Source organism: Chionomys nivalis, chromosome 4 (assembly GCF_950005125.1).
Source record: "Chionomys nivalis chromosome 4, mChiNiv1.1, whole genome shotgun sequence".
NCBI classification, from domain to species: domain Eukaryota; kingdom Metazoa; phylum Chordata; class Mammalia; order Rodentia; family Cricetidae; genus Chionomys; species Chionomys nivalis.
This window is the reverse complement of record NC_080089.1, coordinates 54091245-54108344: the sequence shown is the minus strand read 5'-3', so window position 1 is coordinate 54108344 and position 17100 is coordinate 54091245. Positions and strand designations below refer to the sequence as shown.

Sequence of the window (17100 nt, the reverse complement as noted above, 5' to 3'; positions counted from 1 at the left end):
TTCAGTACTAGAGATTGAATTTAGGGCCTTGTTCACGTGTGCATGACTACTGAGGTATTTCCCTACCCCTTCAATTCGGAGTGTGTGTATGTCCGCGAGCAAGAGCACGCGTGCATGTGCATGCTTGACTGTGCATTCCTGCATCAGTGTACTGTGTGTGTATATGTGTGTACATGTGTGTGCATTGCTATGTGAGTGTGCTGTGTGTGTGCATGTGCAAGTGCGCTTTTGTGTGTGTGTGCATGTATGCATGTGTGTGCACCCCCACACATGTCATGGCACATATATAGAGACAACAGGCAGGAGTCAGTTGTCTCCTTTTCACATGTGAGTTCCTGGGAACTAACTAGGCTGTCATGTTTGGCAGTCTTTTTATCAGTTGAACTATTATGCTGTTTTTAAATTATTATTCTTTGGGGGTTGTCACACAAAGCCATAGGTTTTATGGGTACATCCTCACACACATTTTGTACTTTGCTCTTGGTTGTCGCTCCTACACCTCTCTGACCGGTCCCTTTCTTCCTTTTCCCATTTAGTTCCACTTCTACTTTAATGTCACACGAATTCTCTTCTCTCAGGATCCCTCCTCCAAGCATGCACACGAGTGAGCACACCCACACACCCACACACTCATACACACTCATAGATCTAGGTTCTGCATATAAGAGAACACGTATTTATCTCTAGATCTGGCATGTTTTGTTTAATATAATTATTTCCAATTCCATTCACTTTCCCGCAAATGTCATGATTTTATTTTTCTTTGTGATTGCTCAAAATTCCACTGTATCTGCACTGTATTTGCTTTGTCTGCCCATCTATTGATGGATGGCTAAGCTGATTTTATCGCCTTGCCACTGTGAATAATGTAGCAATGGAGTGGATGGATATGCGTGTATCTTTGCAGTAGGGCACATCATTTTTGGGCGTGTGTCTGGGAATGGGATGGCTGAGTACACCGTGTGTCTGAGTGTACCGTAGTTCTATTTTTAGTTTCTTGAGGACCCTACTGCTGGTTTCTATGGCGACTGCACTGGTTACACTTTAAGTGGCAGTGAACAGGAACTCCTTTCCTTGAATCTTCTTCAACATTTGTCGTCGTTTGTTTTCCTGACGGCTGAGGGTAGCCATTCTGACTAAAACGACGTGGATCCCAAAGCGGCTCTGATTTGCATTTCAGATGGTTTAAGAACGTTGAACACTTGTTGATTTCTTACTGACTGTCTGTGCACTTTCCTTTGAGAGTTATCTATTCGGTTCATCAGCTTACTCATTGATTAAATGATCTGGGTTTCTGGTGTTTAATTTTTGCATATTTTAAGAAAGCTTTTTTAAATATTTATTTTTAGATTTTTTATTTTATGTGAGTAGGTGTTTTGTCTGTAAGAATGAATCTACACCACAGGTATGCCTTGCCCCATGAAACTGGAATTATAGGTGGTTGTGAGCCACTACATGGGTCCTGGGAACTGAATCTGGGTCCTTTGCAAGGGCAACTGATGCTCTTAGCTGCTGAGCCAGTTTTCCAACCCAGGTTTCTTGTTTCTGTTTTAAAAAATTAAAACTCTTTATTTTGAGACAGGTTTTTGATAAGTAATCCAGGTCAGGCTAGCCTTGAACTTGTGGTCTTCCCCCAGCCATTTCCCGGTAGCTGTGATGTGATGCTCCGTTGTTCTCGGTCATACACGTCTGGTGTGGACTTTTGTGAATGAGGAAGAGTCTTGACAGCACTGTGAGTGTGTTCTTACAAGTCTCAGCCACTCAGCAATGAATCCATGAAAGTTACAGCACTCACTTTTCCCTAAGCATTTCAGTAAGGGTCTTGGAGCAGAGTTCCAAAGGCCTCTTGGCTGTTATGAGGTCAGGAAACCACGCCTAAGAGACTATCCTCCAGATTTCACAGGCAGTACTGAAATGTAAGTGAATTCTTCTTGTCTTGGAATCACCCAGTTTTCTGAGGTTCACAGCCTGGTAGCCAAAGACATTCTTGTCTTCAGGGCTTGTAAGCCAGGGACCAGGCTGTTTGTCCTGAGTGGGCTTGGTTAGATGTGAGATCTGCAAGTAAAAACAGTGTCATTCTATAGGAATAGACGCTAGATAATGCAAGTCAACGAAAATCAGGTAATTCAAATATTTAGTTTTAGTTTTAATATATATATATATACACACACACATACACACACGTGTGTATATATATATATATATATATATATATATATATATATATATATATTTGGTTTTTCAAGACAGAGTTTCTCTGTAGCTTTGGAGCCTGTCCTGGAACTTACTCTTGTAGACCAGGCTGATCTCGAACTCACAGAGATCCACCTGTCTCTGCCTCCCAAGTGCTGGAATTAAAGGCAAGCGCCACCACCGCCCGGCTTAGTTTTAGTTTATAAAAGCAATATTTACCAAATTTTTGTAGGCTCTAGATACCTTCTGAAGAAAGAGAAAAAATTTAATGTAAAAAGAATATTTCATTAAAATATTAATAGCAATCTAAGCAAGTGTCTGTAACAGTCGCCCCTCAGTGGTTTGTGCTGTCCTGTGCTCGTCATGACTGGAGTTACCCAGCTGCTTCCTAAGCTGTCTACTTCTAAAGTGCAATGGATCCTGGAAAATCCTGACTCAGCCGGTTGACTCTGTGTGAATGTTCTATAAATACCGATCATCTTAGAATCTTGTTCCCAAGAATCTCTTCTTTGAAGAATTAAGCTGTACCTGTCATTTATTTCCCATGTGACTCGGAGCCTTTGCCAAGCATCCGATTAAAACAAACTGCTGGAGACGGCTCAGAGAAGGATACTTGCAGTGTGCTTTACTGCCGTTCTAATTCTCAGGCCTGTGTAGAAAGCCAGGTCTGTGTAGCCCTAGTGCTGGGAAGGCAGAGAGGAAAGGATCCTGGGAGCTCACTGCCTGATCACTGCAGCCTCAATGGTGAGCTCCTTCATGTTCAGAAAATACAATGGAGAGTGATTAAAGAAAGGTGCCCGGCATCAACCTCTGGCCTGTGCACACGTGTACCCATGCACATGAACATACACACATACACCGGGCATCAGAAGAGAAACACAAGAAGTTTAGGTGGCAGGTAATGGCTATGGTTCATTTCTTCCTATAACCAATAATGGAGAAGGGCAAACATCTTCACTGGAGTGTATGGTGTAACTATTTCACATGGGTTCTGATCTGTATGGTAAACCTTTCATGGCATCTGAGCATGGTGGTACATGCTTGTGACTGTAGCTACTCAGAAGGTAGAGACGGGAGTCACTCTGGCCCTGGTGATCAAGAAGGGCATAATTCCATCTTAAAACAGACAAGCAAAGACACAAACATATGGAATAGAGTGTGTTTAGAAAGCTCCAGGAGCATCCAGAGATTTTAACTTCATGTGTTCCTCTCTCACTACCATTTTTATTTTTTATAATGTAAAAGACACTGATTTTTAAGATTTTTTTTTAAGGTATGTGAAGGGTCTAGAAATAAGAATGAAAATATAGGAATAGAAATATAGATACCAAAGATTAGAATATAGAAGCTCAGGATATAGGAAGAGAAACACATAAATCTGTAAACCTAAGCAGACTACCCACAGCTTTCTCCGCAGATCGAGGATCAGTCTTCACAGGGAGCTATTTTCTCACCCACTTAAGAAGCCTCCATCAGCTCAGGTCATCTCATTTTACAACTGGCTGATCTATTTACAAGGCCAGAGCTTCTCTCTTAGTTTCCTGGCCATCCTTGATCAACGACAGATATGAGCTGAGTTAAAGAGATAGGGGACCTCTGATTAGGCATTGTCCCTGCTATGGGAAACTGGCAGCATCAAGGGGAGAGCACAGGACTTCAGTAAACACTACCTGGAAGTAAGTACCAAGGAACTGAAAGATGAAGATTGTAAAGTAAGACAATCTGTATCTCAGTTTTACCTTCAGATTATAAGAATTCCTTTATTCAGACCTAATGCTTGGTACTCCTTACTATAAGAAGGGGACCTCGAGGACTCTTTTTTGCCACAGTGTCAGAGTGCCAACTCTGTCTGTGGTCTCAGGTAGCTGGTAAGCTTCTGTGCTCCGTGGTGTTTTTCTTTTTCTTTTTTTCTTTTAAAATCTGCTTCTGGTTTTCCTGGAATCTGGTTTCTGGAATAAAGTTTGCTTCTGATTTAGACTTTGGTGGTCTGTCCCCATTGTTGCATGGCCCCCCTGGACCCAACAGTATGAATGATATTTTGATTTTTTTTCTGTGTTCAAGGTTCAATTTGAGGGAAGCAAGATTTAAAACTTGGGTATAGTATTGTGGGTGCCCGAGAAAGAGTTCATGGATGTCTCTTTTCTCAAAGGGACAGCCAACATTCAAAATAAAAGTAGAAAGCAACAGTCATAAAGAGCCTTAGTCACTGCCTCCTCCTTCCCTCCCTCCCTTCTTTTTGAGTTAATTTTTTCTTCCCATACATAATCCAGAATGTAAAATTCAGCATTAAGCACAGAAAAGCATCAGATGCTGAATCACCGTTCCCTGGACAGACAACAGTGGCTCATCCGCTGAAAGCCGTCATCAGGGTACCGAGAACTGAGAACACACTTCATAGGATACAAGAAATTCCCTTAACAAATCGTTTTAGAGTCTAAAAAAACCTCAGTGAGCTCCAGGCAGCAGCCATTTAATCATTAACGCTGAGGTGATGTGTGTGTGTGTGTGTGTGTGTGTGTGTGTGTGTGTAGGTGTAGCCACCATTCTTATTCAAATGAATCAGCAACTGTTCTTCCTTGTGCTTCTGTGTCCTGTGCCAGAAGTTCCTAGCCTGGGTAAGTTTCCCATCTTTGGCTTTGAGGTCAAAAAAACAAACTGAGAACTTCTGTTTTCAAAACTACTTTTCTTTAAAAGCAGAAGTGCGTGTGCTCACGGGAGTCTCCGTCCGTCACAGTTGTTCCTAGTAGTCTCCCTGCTCACAGCAGCTGTAACTTTTAACCCAGTAACTGGTTCCCATTTCACAAGGAAAGCTAGGTTCAGGGTCATTTGGAACTGTCTAGCGGAAGAGGCAGTTTCGTAGATAGGCACAAGTCACAAACACACACATTACACACCTTACACTCAACCTCTACACACACCCTTTTAAGATTTTAATTTTTTAACGTTTCTTTCTGTTATCTGTGTGTGGGTGTGTGAGTGCATAGGGTGCCCCAACTTCTGTGTGGACCTCAGGGGACAGCTTGTAGGAGTGGCTTCTCTGCTTCCACCACGCAGGTTCTGAGCATGGAACTCAGTCCATCAGGCTTGCCAGCACTTCACCCTGCTGGGACTTGCCACCACTACCCACTGTCCACCGCCCGGCAGTGCCTGCCTTTGATCCCAGCACTCGGGCAGGGCAAGTGGAGCTCTGAATTCATGCCCAGCCTGGTCTACAGAGCAAGTTCCAGGCAGGGCTGTTACACAGAGAAGCCCTGTCTTGAGAAAACTGAATAAATACTGAGTGAATAAGAGATTTGTATTATATTAATGAAAATTTTGCCTCTGTTGTGGGCTGTATAGGGCTATGTTGTCCTGAGGGGACAGCTCAGTGATAAGAACCTGCTCAGCATGCAGGGTGCTCTGAGTTTTATCCCTCACATCACTTAAAGGGAAAAGGAGCAAAATTAGAATGAGCCCATCTCTAAACTCAAACATCAAGTCCAGTGAGAGGTCTCAGAGGGTAAAGGCACTTGCTGTCAAGCAAGTAAAGCAGAAAAATAATGATTTCGTTGAACAGTTTTACATTCTTAAAATTTTTAACAATATGTAAAGAGGTAATAGCTTATTTGATCAGTGAACCCACATAAGTTTAGAGAACAGATCTTAAGTCAAATAAAACGTAGGCATGTTTTACTCAATCCTCTAAATCAGAGAAAAGACAGTCTATTTTTATTAAGTCAAATTAAGCTAATCTTACTTAACAAAGATCTACTAATATAACTTGAGTTCTTAAAATGTGTTGTGGTTTTAATAAGAATATCTTTCTTAAGTTTGTTATATTTAAGGTATTAGAATATTAGATATATTTCTTATTGTCCTACAATGAACTTTCAGAGCTGGTCAGTATATATGTCAGGCCAAACAGAGTTCTTTGAATTTGAGGGATTTTCTGCTCTAAGAATCTCCTCTATGTACATCTTCTTCCTTGTGTGATCATTCTCTCTCCATAAAGATACTCTTGAGCATCAGCCACCTGCTTGTATGTTTGGATAGTCCAGCCAGGGCCTTCCACATGATCTTACTAACAGGAAGCAAACCGTTAAGCACAAGCGAACCCCAACAACTAACAACAAAACCCACAAGATAAATGATAGTGAATGGGAAGCCCAGAATATGAGGGAACCGGCATGTCTGAAGCTCTGCTTCCTTGAGTTCACCTCTGAGAACTGGGGGAAGATGCCCAGCACGCAGGCCCAGTGTGCAGGCTTCCCTGGCATATAAGGCCCCAGCGTGCGGTCATCCCCGGGTACCCCCATTCATCCTACCCAGTGAGTCTACTGAGCATTTCACCAAATAGTCTCTAAAAGTTTTAAAATTTATAAAAGAGACAGTCGATTTTCACAAACCAAAAACAAGCATGTGTCAGAGGTGTATTTGAGGAACTGCTTATTTACAAGAAGACCAAGAGATGTTGCAACAGACTCAGGATAGTTCAGTAATGTGTGAATAGGCATGGGATTGACGTGGACCCACACAGCGAGCTCTTGTTGTATTCTAAGCAGAATTTACTTGTAGTCTCCTAAGGTTTGCAATTTACAGGGTTGTAAAATAGCTCAAAGGTAAAGTACAGGTCAAGTACAGGTCTCCGTGGAGGCAGATAACTAAGAAAGTATGTTTGCCATGCATCTGGGAACGTGTTTTGTGGTTGATGTCAGAGTCTTTTTTTGAAGAACAATCTAGACAGGAGCCTTCTAGCCTTTGGCATCTTGAACAGTTTAGACACAAAGGCAGCCAAGTAGAACTTCCAACCAGAACGTACTACAGTGAAGCCACAAGAGTGGAGGAATGGTCTGTCTTCACCTGTGCCTGCGTCACTAGCTGGGCCAGGCCCCGTGGGCTGCCTTGCTTTCCTCTCTATCTTGTGACTTGTCCAGAGATCACTTCAGAGCCAACCAGTACATGGCATTCAGCTTTGTGATTGGAGGAAGTTAACTTGGCAAAGCATTATCTAGTGTGAACAGTTACCCACTGAGAGTAAGTTCCACCAGGACTCTGCCAAAGTGTAGGTTGCTCACATGGCCACAAGATCCAACCAGAGTGGCTTCCTGCTTCTGTGACTTAGCTGAGCTCTGTTGCCCCCCTGGAGCAGTAGCGATGCTATTCTTGGGCAGTAGAAACCATTGTCATGTGATTGTACAGACCAAGGACTGTTTAGAAGAACAATCATGTAATCTATGAAAGACTAGGCATGCAGAAATAAGACAAAGGAGGGCTAGAGAGATGACTTATGGGGGCTGGAGAGATAGCTCAGTGGTTAAGAGCACTTGCTGCTGTTTCAGAAGTCCTGAGTTCAATTCCTAGCAACCACATGGTGGCTCACAACCATCTATGATGAGATCTGGTGCCCTCTTCTGGCCTGCAGGCATACATGCAGGCAGAACACTGTATATGTAAAAAGTAAATAAAAAAGATGAAAATCTATTGTGCTTCTGTAGTTGACACATCATCTCATTTACTTGTAGGTTGTCTCTTTGTCCCAGCTTTTCTGGGACGCCCCACCTGACTTAATGTTCTGTTTCTGTGAAGAGATCACAACAACACTTATAAAAGAAGGAATTTAACTGGGGCTTGCTTATAGTTTCAGATGTTCAGTCCATTGTCATGGTGGGGAACATGGAGGTATGCAGGCATACATGCAAGCATGGTACTGCAGAAGTAGCTAAGAGTTCTACACCCAGATCAGTGGGAGACAGTGGGTCTGGGTTGGGCTTTTGAAACCTCAAAGTCCCCGCCTCCCAGGACACTCTTGTACAAAGCCACACCTACTAACCCCCTCTAGCGGTGCCACTGCCTGATGGCTAAGCATTCAAATACATGAGCCTATGGAGATCATTCTTACTCAGTCAAACACACCGCCCTATGTTCTACCAGATTCTTTCCAGAGGGAATTTCAGAGTTTTGTGAGTCACTTTATTAATCACAGAAAATGTTAAAGTTTTCTTAAGATCAGTTCTTTTTTTAAAAAGATTTATTTATTGTGTAGACCTTGTTCTGACTGCATGTATGCCTGCAGGCCAGAACAGAGAGCACCAGATCTCATCTTGGTTGGTTGTGAGCCACCATGTGGTTGCTGGAAATTGAGCTCAGAACCTCTGGAAGAGCAGCCAGTGCTTTTAACTGCTGAGCCGACTCTCCAGCCCCCTTAAGGTCAGTTCTTAATGGGGTGGTCCTCAGATGAGATTCAGCCTCTGCGTCTCTGAATTAGTGGAAGGTTGTACTTCAAGGAAAAATTTCAAAATGTCTCTGGTATTAAACTCAGCAAAGTCCTTTTTGCTTTGATCTTTGACACTGTGTCGTATGCTTTATTAAACATCTGGAATTAGGCTGATCTTTAGAACACCTTTACAGAGCAGAAATAACAGCCTGGGTGCTTATAATAGAACAGATGCAAATGCCTCCAGCAGCTGCTCCATTTATGCATTTTGTTAATGCTTTTTATTTTAGTAACCTTCCTTCTGATTATAGACTCCCTCATTAGTGTTCTCAGCAGAAACAAGGGATGCATACCTCTCGACCTCAGTGTTTAGAACAGAACTTAGGAGCATAAATCTCCCGACTCTGACTTTGCCTGCGGACACCTCTCTCACAGGGCAAGCTGTGGCTGAGAGCAGTGCACACATGCCAGCTCCTTTTGCTCCGTCACTTTTTCCAGCCACGTTTGTCTTCCTGGTCTGCCTTACCAAGAGCTGAACTCGCCCCTCACCACCAACGCGCTCAGCCCTCTGCCCTCTTCTTACTGTTGCATAATGGAGTTGGTACAATTATGTCTTGGTGCCTGGATTTTGATTATCCCTTGGGTACCTGTGTTTATCACCCCTCATCTCCTTTGGAGTACAGCCAACTAAAATTCAATTATCATCTGTAAGACTTAGTTTCTACACAGAACACTAACAGCCATGACTTCACGTAGCTCTAACCCTTAACTTCTTCTGTCAGGAAGTGAACTGATGCTGGCTTCTCTTTGTCTTATTCCAGTTGGGTCATGAGGTTTTCCCTGCAGCCTGGGAAGGTAAGATGCCAGCATAAACACTGTACATTTAAAACTCTGCTTTAACGACTCCAGTCTTTCCAGATGTTCCTACTTGATGGTGTTAATGAGCCCTTCAAAGACATGAACAGGGGAAAATGTCTATACTTGGAAGGCCTACTTATCTATTATTTATATTCAAATAGATTTTACATAAACTGAAAATATTTATTAAGGCAAAACATGACAATAATTTTACATATAAATACTGTATATATAGTATTATATATATATGTATATATATACATAGATATATAAAATCTCTAAGACATAAGTGATGGAAAGTATACATATGTTTTTTGTTTGAGACTGAGTCTATCTAGCCCAGGATGGACTCAAACTTCACAGTGTAGCTGAGGCTACCCTTGAACTAACTCTCTCTCTGTTTTGATTTATTTATTTTTATTTTATGCATGGCTGTTTTATCAGCATACATCTGTGTACCATGTGCAGTGCCTGTGGAAGCCAGAAGAGGAACCAGATCCCCAGGAACTGTAGTTATAGATAGTTGTAGGTGCTGGACTCTTAACTGGGGTCCTCTGGAAGAGCAGCCAGTGGCCTTCTATGCTGAGCCCAGCCTTGCTCTTGAACTCTTTACCCCTCCTCCATCCTGAATGCTGCTATTGCAGGCATGTGCCACTATGCCTTGTACGCATATTTTTTTTATTTTTAGTTTTACTTTATCTTTTGACATTTTAAAAAGCAATACACTTTAGTTTGGGTTGAGGGACTTTTAGAATTTTCTCCCTGATCTTATTTTTGAGGTAAGCAAAATAGGGAAGACAAAGATACAGATAAATAGTTCTGTTAGCATGGAGAAAGAGGACAATATTACGAAAGCTCACAAACCAGAGTTTTGTCTCAGTATTCGTGTGAAGTAGTGTGTAGGCCCTTCTCCCAGAATTCACTGGGGCAGACTGGCCTGTGCACACTTGGAGATGAAGGTTGTGTTCACAGCCTATAACTTGCTCATTGCTGTATTTCATTGGGCTTTAGCTACTTTAAGAAAATATTTAAAATTTTCCATGGTTTACTTAAAGTAAATTTTATAAATCTACAAGCAGTAACTTACCCAATGGTAAGCATGATGGTTCTCCGTGCGGATAGTGTGGCCATTTCTATCCAGATACACCCTGAAATTTATCCCACACTTGAGTTAGCTGGCTGACAATCAATCCTGAAGGAATCTAAGATTTGCTTTTAAATTGGGCTAGCCCACTTGAAGTGCCTATAATTATCTATCCTTAGTGGTGCAAATGTTACATTCTGACATAAACAGCCATTTCTACGAGAGTGGGTCTTAGCTGAATCTCTCTAGGCATAATCAAGCTGGAAAATGCTGAATGCGTTTGTGGTGCCAGGTAACGAGAGGCAAAGCCTGTGTGCCAGTCAGCTTCGCATTCTTGGCCTATGCAGTGTTGTTGGGTTTTTATACTCTTTTCACTCTTTTGGCTGTTTCGGGGGGCCCGCCAGCTCCCAAGTAAATACACAAAGGCTGATTTTTAGTTATGAATTCCCAACCTTAACTTGGCTTGTTTCTAGCCACCTTTTCTTAAATTATCCCATCTATCTTTTGCCCCTGGGCTTTTGCCTTTCTCTATTTCTGTATGCCTTTCTTTACTTCTTTCTCCGTGGTTTGCGTGTAGCTGGGTGACTGGCCTGTGATATCCTCCTCTCCTTGATCTTGCTCCTTCTTCCTTTCCTCCTAAATTTCCTCTTCCTATTTATCCTCTCTGCCTGCCAGCCCCGCCTATACTTTCTCCTGCCTCGCTATTGGCCTTTCAGTTTATTATTAGACCAATCAGGTGTTTTAGACAAAGTAACACAGCTTCACAGAGTTAAATAAATGTAACATAAAAGAATGCAACACACTTTTGCATTATTAAACAAATGCTCCACAGCATAAACAAATGTAACACAACTTAAAATAATATCCCACAACAGTACAGATCTGGTTGGCATTTTACAGAGTCTTGGCCATGTATTTGTGTATCCTAAGGAGTAGAATTAGTGGATCTAAGACGTGCTGTCAATGTCTTTTCTTGAATGCTTGTAAATATTTTATTTTTGGATTGTTCTCATTTTTCATGAGTTTCATGAACTTTGATTGTCATAGAGTATTGGTAAAGTGGGGTCAGCTCTGGGGTCACAGTGGTAGAACTGTTCTCCCAGGGTATCTGAATGACATGACATTGGTGTTGAGTCTTCCTTCATTAGTGACTCTTTGAGCATGGTACTTGTGTCTTGTTTCGGGGGCTGTAATAGTCATGTGTTTATTGACCACTGTGCTCCTAGCTTCCTGCCTGGAGTCCAGCATTGGTGTAAACGTGGCTTTGGTAAAGAGACATTCCTCTTTTACCTGTACGCTGTCGTGCTAGCCTAAGGCACGGCTAGGTGTCTTGTTGGTGAAAATGACTAAATGAAATAATTGAGGTGGGAGTTGTTACTTTGACTTTGTGTTTTAAAGCTTGAGTGACAATAGAAACAGAAGTAGATGGGGGCAGAGGGAGGTAGGGGAGAGACTGGGAGAAGAGGAGGGAGAGGAAACTGTGATTAGGATGTAAAATACATAAATACTTTTAAACTTTTTTTAAGACTTTTATTTATACAATGTTCTGCCTGCACATATGCCTGAAGGCTGGAAGAGGGCACCAGATCTCATTCTGGATGGTTGTGAGCCACCACGTGGTTGCTGGGAATCGAACTCAGGACCTGTGGAAGAGCAGTCAGTGCTCTTAACCACTGAGCCGTCTCTCCAGCCCCAGTACTTTTAAAAACCATAAAGCATAAGTGGCATACACAGCGAGCACGACGGGGTCAGGGAACTAGCTTTTTCAGCCTCAAGTCCAGCGTTCGGTCTTTGGAACACAGCAGCTCTGTTCAGGAGTCACAACTTCTTGGTTGTTTTGTTTCTGAAAAGGGTCACCGCCAAATGTCCAGGCTGGCCTTGGACCCGCACTAATCCTCCTGTCTCAGTCTCGCAGGAAGTTTGATTCCTTCACTCTTGCTGAAGGCGTTCAATATCATAACAACTTTCCCTGACCACTACGATCAGATGAACTCTTCTCATGCCCAGCGTATTAAACATGGCTTCTATGCTGACAGTGAGACTCTTGGTGCATCTGGAAGATGCTGTATAATGTGGATTCTGAGTCTGGAAGGTTCTGTGTCACTGGGTGTTTGCACCCGTTCCAGCATTCACCTTTAGTTCCAGGAAAGTGTTTTACCACATGGTGCTTACCAAATTCAGTGACACAGCCTCTTGGTACTTGGCAGTCTGTATAGAAGTAAACCCCAGGAATACTTTAGCAAGATTTAATTCCATAAAAACAGAGGCTGCTTAGCTCTGTGCAAACGCCACTGAAACACTTGACCTGACCGTGCCTTTCTGCAGCTCACACTAGCTCTAGTCCCGGCCCACTGTGTCTGCACTCTGCTCTCCCCAACTTATGTTTGCTTTAAGTCTAACATTTGTGTTACAACTGAGACCGTAACATTTTCATAAGTTAGCTGGAGCTTTCAGAACAGATTTCTTGTGCACAGCACTGGGCACGCAATGTTCCCTGTTTATATAATAAATGTCTGGAAGATAAATTTTTTTTTTTTTGATTTTTCGAGACAGGGTTTCTCCGTAGCTTTTGGTTCCTGTCCTGGAACTAGACCAGGCTGGCCTCAAACTCACAGAGATCCACCTGCCTCTGCCTCCCGAGTGCTGGGATTAAAGGTGTGTGCCACCACCGCCCGGCTGGAAAATAAAATTCACCAGTAGGCTAACCCAGCAGTACACTGTGTCTCTGCCTTTCTCAGAGTTCTCTTTTAGTGAGGTGAAGAATGAAAAGGTTTGGGTTTTTTCTTGACATTATTTTGCTTAAAATTTCCATCAGCATTTTATTTTCTTGCCAGATGTGGATGGTAGGGAACTCCATTGATTGCTTCTCTTTCTCCCATACCTTTTCCTGTCTGCTTCAGTCCTTGATCTGATGACCGAACTTCTACACATTTCGTTCCCAGACTGTCCAGGACTTTCCCTCAGTGGCTAAATTTTCTTTCTTTTTAAAATCTTCTGTAAGGCATACATGTTAATCAAATTCTATTTAAAAAGAAAATAATTTTAAGGAAATCATGGGGGAGTTTTTATTGCATTTTCATGCCTCTAGAGCAACTTTTGGAACTGAATTTACAGCAGGGTTTTATCTCGTGGAAACCCACCTCTTCCTGAGTTTGTTTCACACTGTGTGTTGTCATGGGCCATTGGGTTACCCTCTAGGGTAGGTAGTTGATTGGTAACCTAATCAGCTCTCCCACACACCACCACCCCTTTTCTCCTAAGACATTTCTCCCTGACCCCATGTAGATAAGTATATAAAATTATGATGCATGCCAAGAATTTGTATTTTAAAACAATTCTTGGCTAAAATAATTTTTCCATTTATTAGTGATTAAAGCAAATTTACATATTAATGAGATGCATATGCTTACTTTTTTATTTTTTATTTTTTGTACTTATTTTTGCAGAAAGAATTAAGCCTTAGCTATGTATTTGGTACTGAATGCCATGAAACATCTTCAACACTTTTCATACCTAATGGAAACTTTGATCCTCAATGCAGAGACTTCTTCACCATGATATATAGATATATAGTACAGAATGGTAGAGGCATGCTTAGGGCCACTTCAGAAATTACTGGAAATTCTATCCCAATCCCAAGCCAAATTCATTTAATTACCTTTTATTAAAAAAAAGTTAGCAAGTTAAATGGCAATTTTAAATTCAAATGTTCTAACAGTACTATCCAAAGATACACTCTTTTGATATTTTCATGCTAAGGAACAACAGTAGGAAAATATCAAAGCTTTGTTTCCTGTAATTCCTTTGTATGCACAATAAAAATGCAACAGTTTATAACATACAATGATCTTAAATCATAGCCAAGGTGGAACAGGCAGTGGCTGTTGGAGCTGCGTGACGACTCCATGTGCAATGTAAGGTGTGTGTGTGGTGTGTGTGGTGTGTGTTCAGAGTGAAGCTGCAGGGACATGCTGCCTTGAGAGGACGTGAGCCCTGCCAGAATCACCAACAATTTTACTGCAAATTGTGTTGTGGTCTTTGCCTGTTCAGAACTCTTTTATTTTTAGCTAAAATTTTCATAACCCCACGCACTAAGTTATGTGACCTCATACAAGGATATGAATTACAGCTTATGATGCTGTATTCTGAAGAATATGTGTGTGTGTGTGTGTGTGTGTCTGTCTGTCTGTCTGTCTGTACTGGGAAGTGGGAAGTAAAATTAGAGAAGAACGAAATGAATTTTTACTTATCTTTTTTCTTTTCATGTGTGTTTAATGTAGTCTATGGAAATAATAGTACATTCACATTTCCTCATTTATCTGATGTGCATGAGTGAACTGTTCACATGTCTGCCTGCCTGCACCGTGTGCATGTCTGGTGCAGAGGTCAGAAGACAGCATTAGGCCCTCAAGGACTAGAGGTATAGATGATGGCTGTGAGCCTCCATGTGCGTACTGGGAATTGAACCCAGGTTCTCTGGAAGAGCAGTCAGTGTTCTTAACCACTTGAGCCATCTCTCCAGCCTAAGGAAAAATAGTATTTTAATGTTTGTACTGTAAGTAATTATGAGCTTTCCCCCAAATACCTCTTACTCGATGCTTCAGCTTGTCGCTTGTATATTGCCCTCATGTTCCTTTCCTGTCTCTACAAGCCAATCTTTGTGATAATTTCAGAGAGCTCCCCACGAAGCCAACAGCAGCAACCTTCTGCCTTCATCAGGATGACATGAGGCTCATAAAACATCGGCTATTTGGTCACCAAATTCACTCCATGTGCTAAAATTACTGTCCCCCCTCTTATTTATATGTGGCTATTAGTTATCCTGTCACATTAGTTGTTAAAACCAATTAGTTCACATGGAATTTTCTAGGCCTCCTGTCCTTATCAGTGTAAGTGGGAGGTCGAGAGAATAGATTTCTAAATACCTGACTAATCTGAAAAGGGGGAGGAGGAAAATTAATTTTGCAAAATCACTCTTTCATTTTGTTTGGTAAAAGAATAACTTAAAGTGTGTATGCATGTATGTGTATGTACACACACACTTTTTTTCTTTTTTTTTTTTTTTTTTTTTTGGTTTTTCAAGACAGGGCTTCTCTGTAGCTTTGGAGCCTGTCCTGGAATTAGCTCTAGTAGACCAGGCTGGCCTCGAACTCACAGAAATCTGCCTGCCTCTGCCTCCTGAGTGCTGGGATTAAAGGCATGCGCCACCACTACCCGGCCACACTCATTTTATTACATATACTTTGTAAATTTCCTACATAACTTCTTGAGTTACTTTATAAATAAATGTTCATATTGAAAAGAAAAAATAATTTTTTTTGAGAGAGTTTCACACTCCAGCCTGGCCTGGCCTAAAACTCATCAAGTAGCCCAGGCTGGCCTCCAGTTTTAGTGGATCCTTCTGCCTCAGTTTACCAAGTGCTAAGACTATAGTTGTGTGTCACCATTTCCAGCTAAAATACTTTTATTTTACATTCAGCTGGAACATAAATTGATGGGATGCCGAACAGCATAATTCTTATTAATGTATATTAATCCCTTGAGCGTGTTAAGAGGGGAAAGGAGCTGGCTGCTTATACCTTGTGGTATCCTTTGCTGTTTCGTGCTGTCTCTGAAGAAAGATAGAAATGCTCTTAACCACATAAAGCTGACGTGTGTTCCAGAAGGCACTGCTGAGTAGTAGGGAAGGGATGTTGTACTCAAAAACTCTGAGTTTGGAAGAAACAAGAATTTTGAGGAAAAGTTGCATTCATTTACACATCTATGTAAAATACAATAAATTCCAGGTGAATTTGAGTTATATACTGACAGTTACACCATTGAGAATGCAGACTTTAAGCCCTGGCGGTATGCACCTGCAGTCCCAGCTACTTGGAAAGCTGAGGCAGGAGGATCATTTGAGTCAGGGGTTGAGGACAACTAGAACAGTATTGCAAGACACATCTGTAAAAGTTGGCAGGAAGACGAGACAAGCCTAGAAGGCGTCGACGCTGTCTGCACACGGAGTCTGAATACTACCCAGTTCCTCTCTATTCTAAGCTGCGGAAGAGCTGGAAAGAGACGGAGGCAGGTGTACGATAATGCATTTGTCTCTACCCGCGGCTCTTTGAGCGTCACTTCAAGCTTGTCTGCTCCACACTCACAGACTGAAACATAGAGGCCTTTCCCTTCATTCTAGCTGGGGACCTTGTGTTGTCCACATACACATAGGGAACAGATCTGATCTTTATCTGAACTTCTATCCTATAGGTGCATTGAGAATTACACAGGAGCTCGCTGCGAAGAGATTTTTCTCCCAAGCGCCAGCATCCAAAGCAGAAGTAACCTGTCGGCAACATTGGTGGCCCTGGCGATCCTAGTCACGCTCGCCATCGCAGCGCTCTGCCTTCTGTGCAGGTAACTGAAGTGGAGACAGACCCTCTGAAAGAAAGCAATACGCAAGGCCACGGTCTCTGAGTAACTTGCATGCTCTTTACTTCCAGACGTTTCTCCAGATACTGTTTTATGCCCACCATTATCATTTGAATACAATTTTGTTATAAACCATAAATCATTTTAAAAGCATCTTAAGCAAGTCAACTAGTTCCTTGCCACCGACGTCATCTCTTTCTGTGATGTCTCTAAGCCAGGAGAACCCACCCTCCCCTACAGTAACTATGCTTACGTCACACAAGGCTTTAGGGGAGGTGTTTTTAAAGAAGTCTTGAGTATTAAAGGCTACGTGACTCACACAGTGCTTTAGAAGCTTAAAGCATATGGCTGATGTGTGTTG

At 42.0% G+C, this 17100-nt stretch overlaps 1 protein-coding gene across 3 annotated transcripts in view; it reads left to right on the top strand.

Annotated features, from left to right (window-relative positions):
- Nrg4 (neuregulin 4) overlaps positions 1–17100 on the top strand; it is a 67391-nt gene that overhangs the window by 25051 nt on the left and 25240 nt on the right. For all 3 annotated transcript variants that reach the window (XM_057767208.1, XM_057767209.1, XM_057767206.1), the window contains one exon: positions 16578–16724. In XM_057767208.1, the coding sequence (XP_057623191.1) occupies positions 16578–16724 (147 nt within the window). The remainder of the gene's footprint in view (positions 1–16577; positions 16725–17100) is intronic.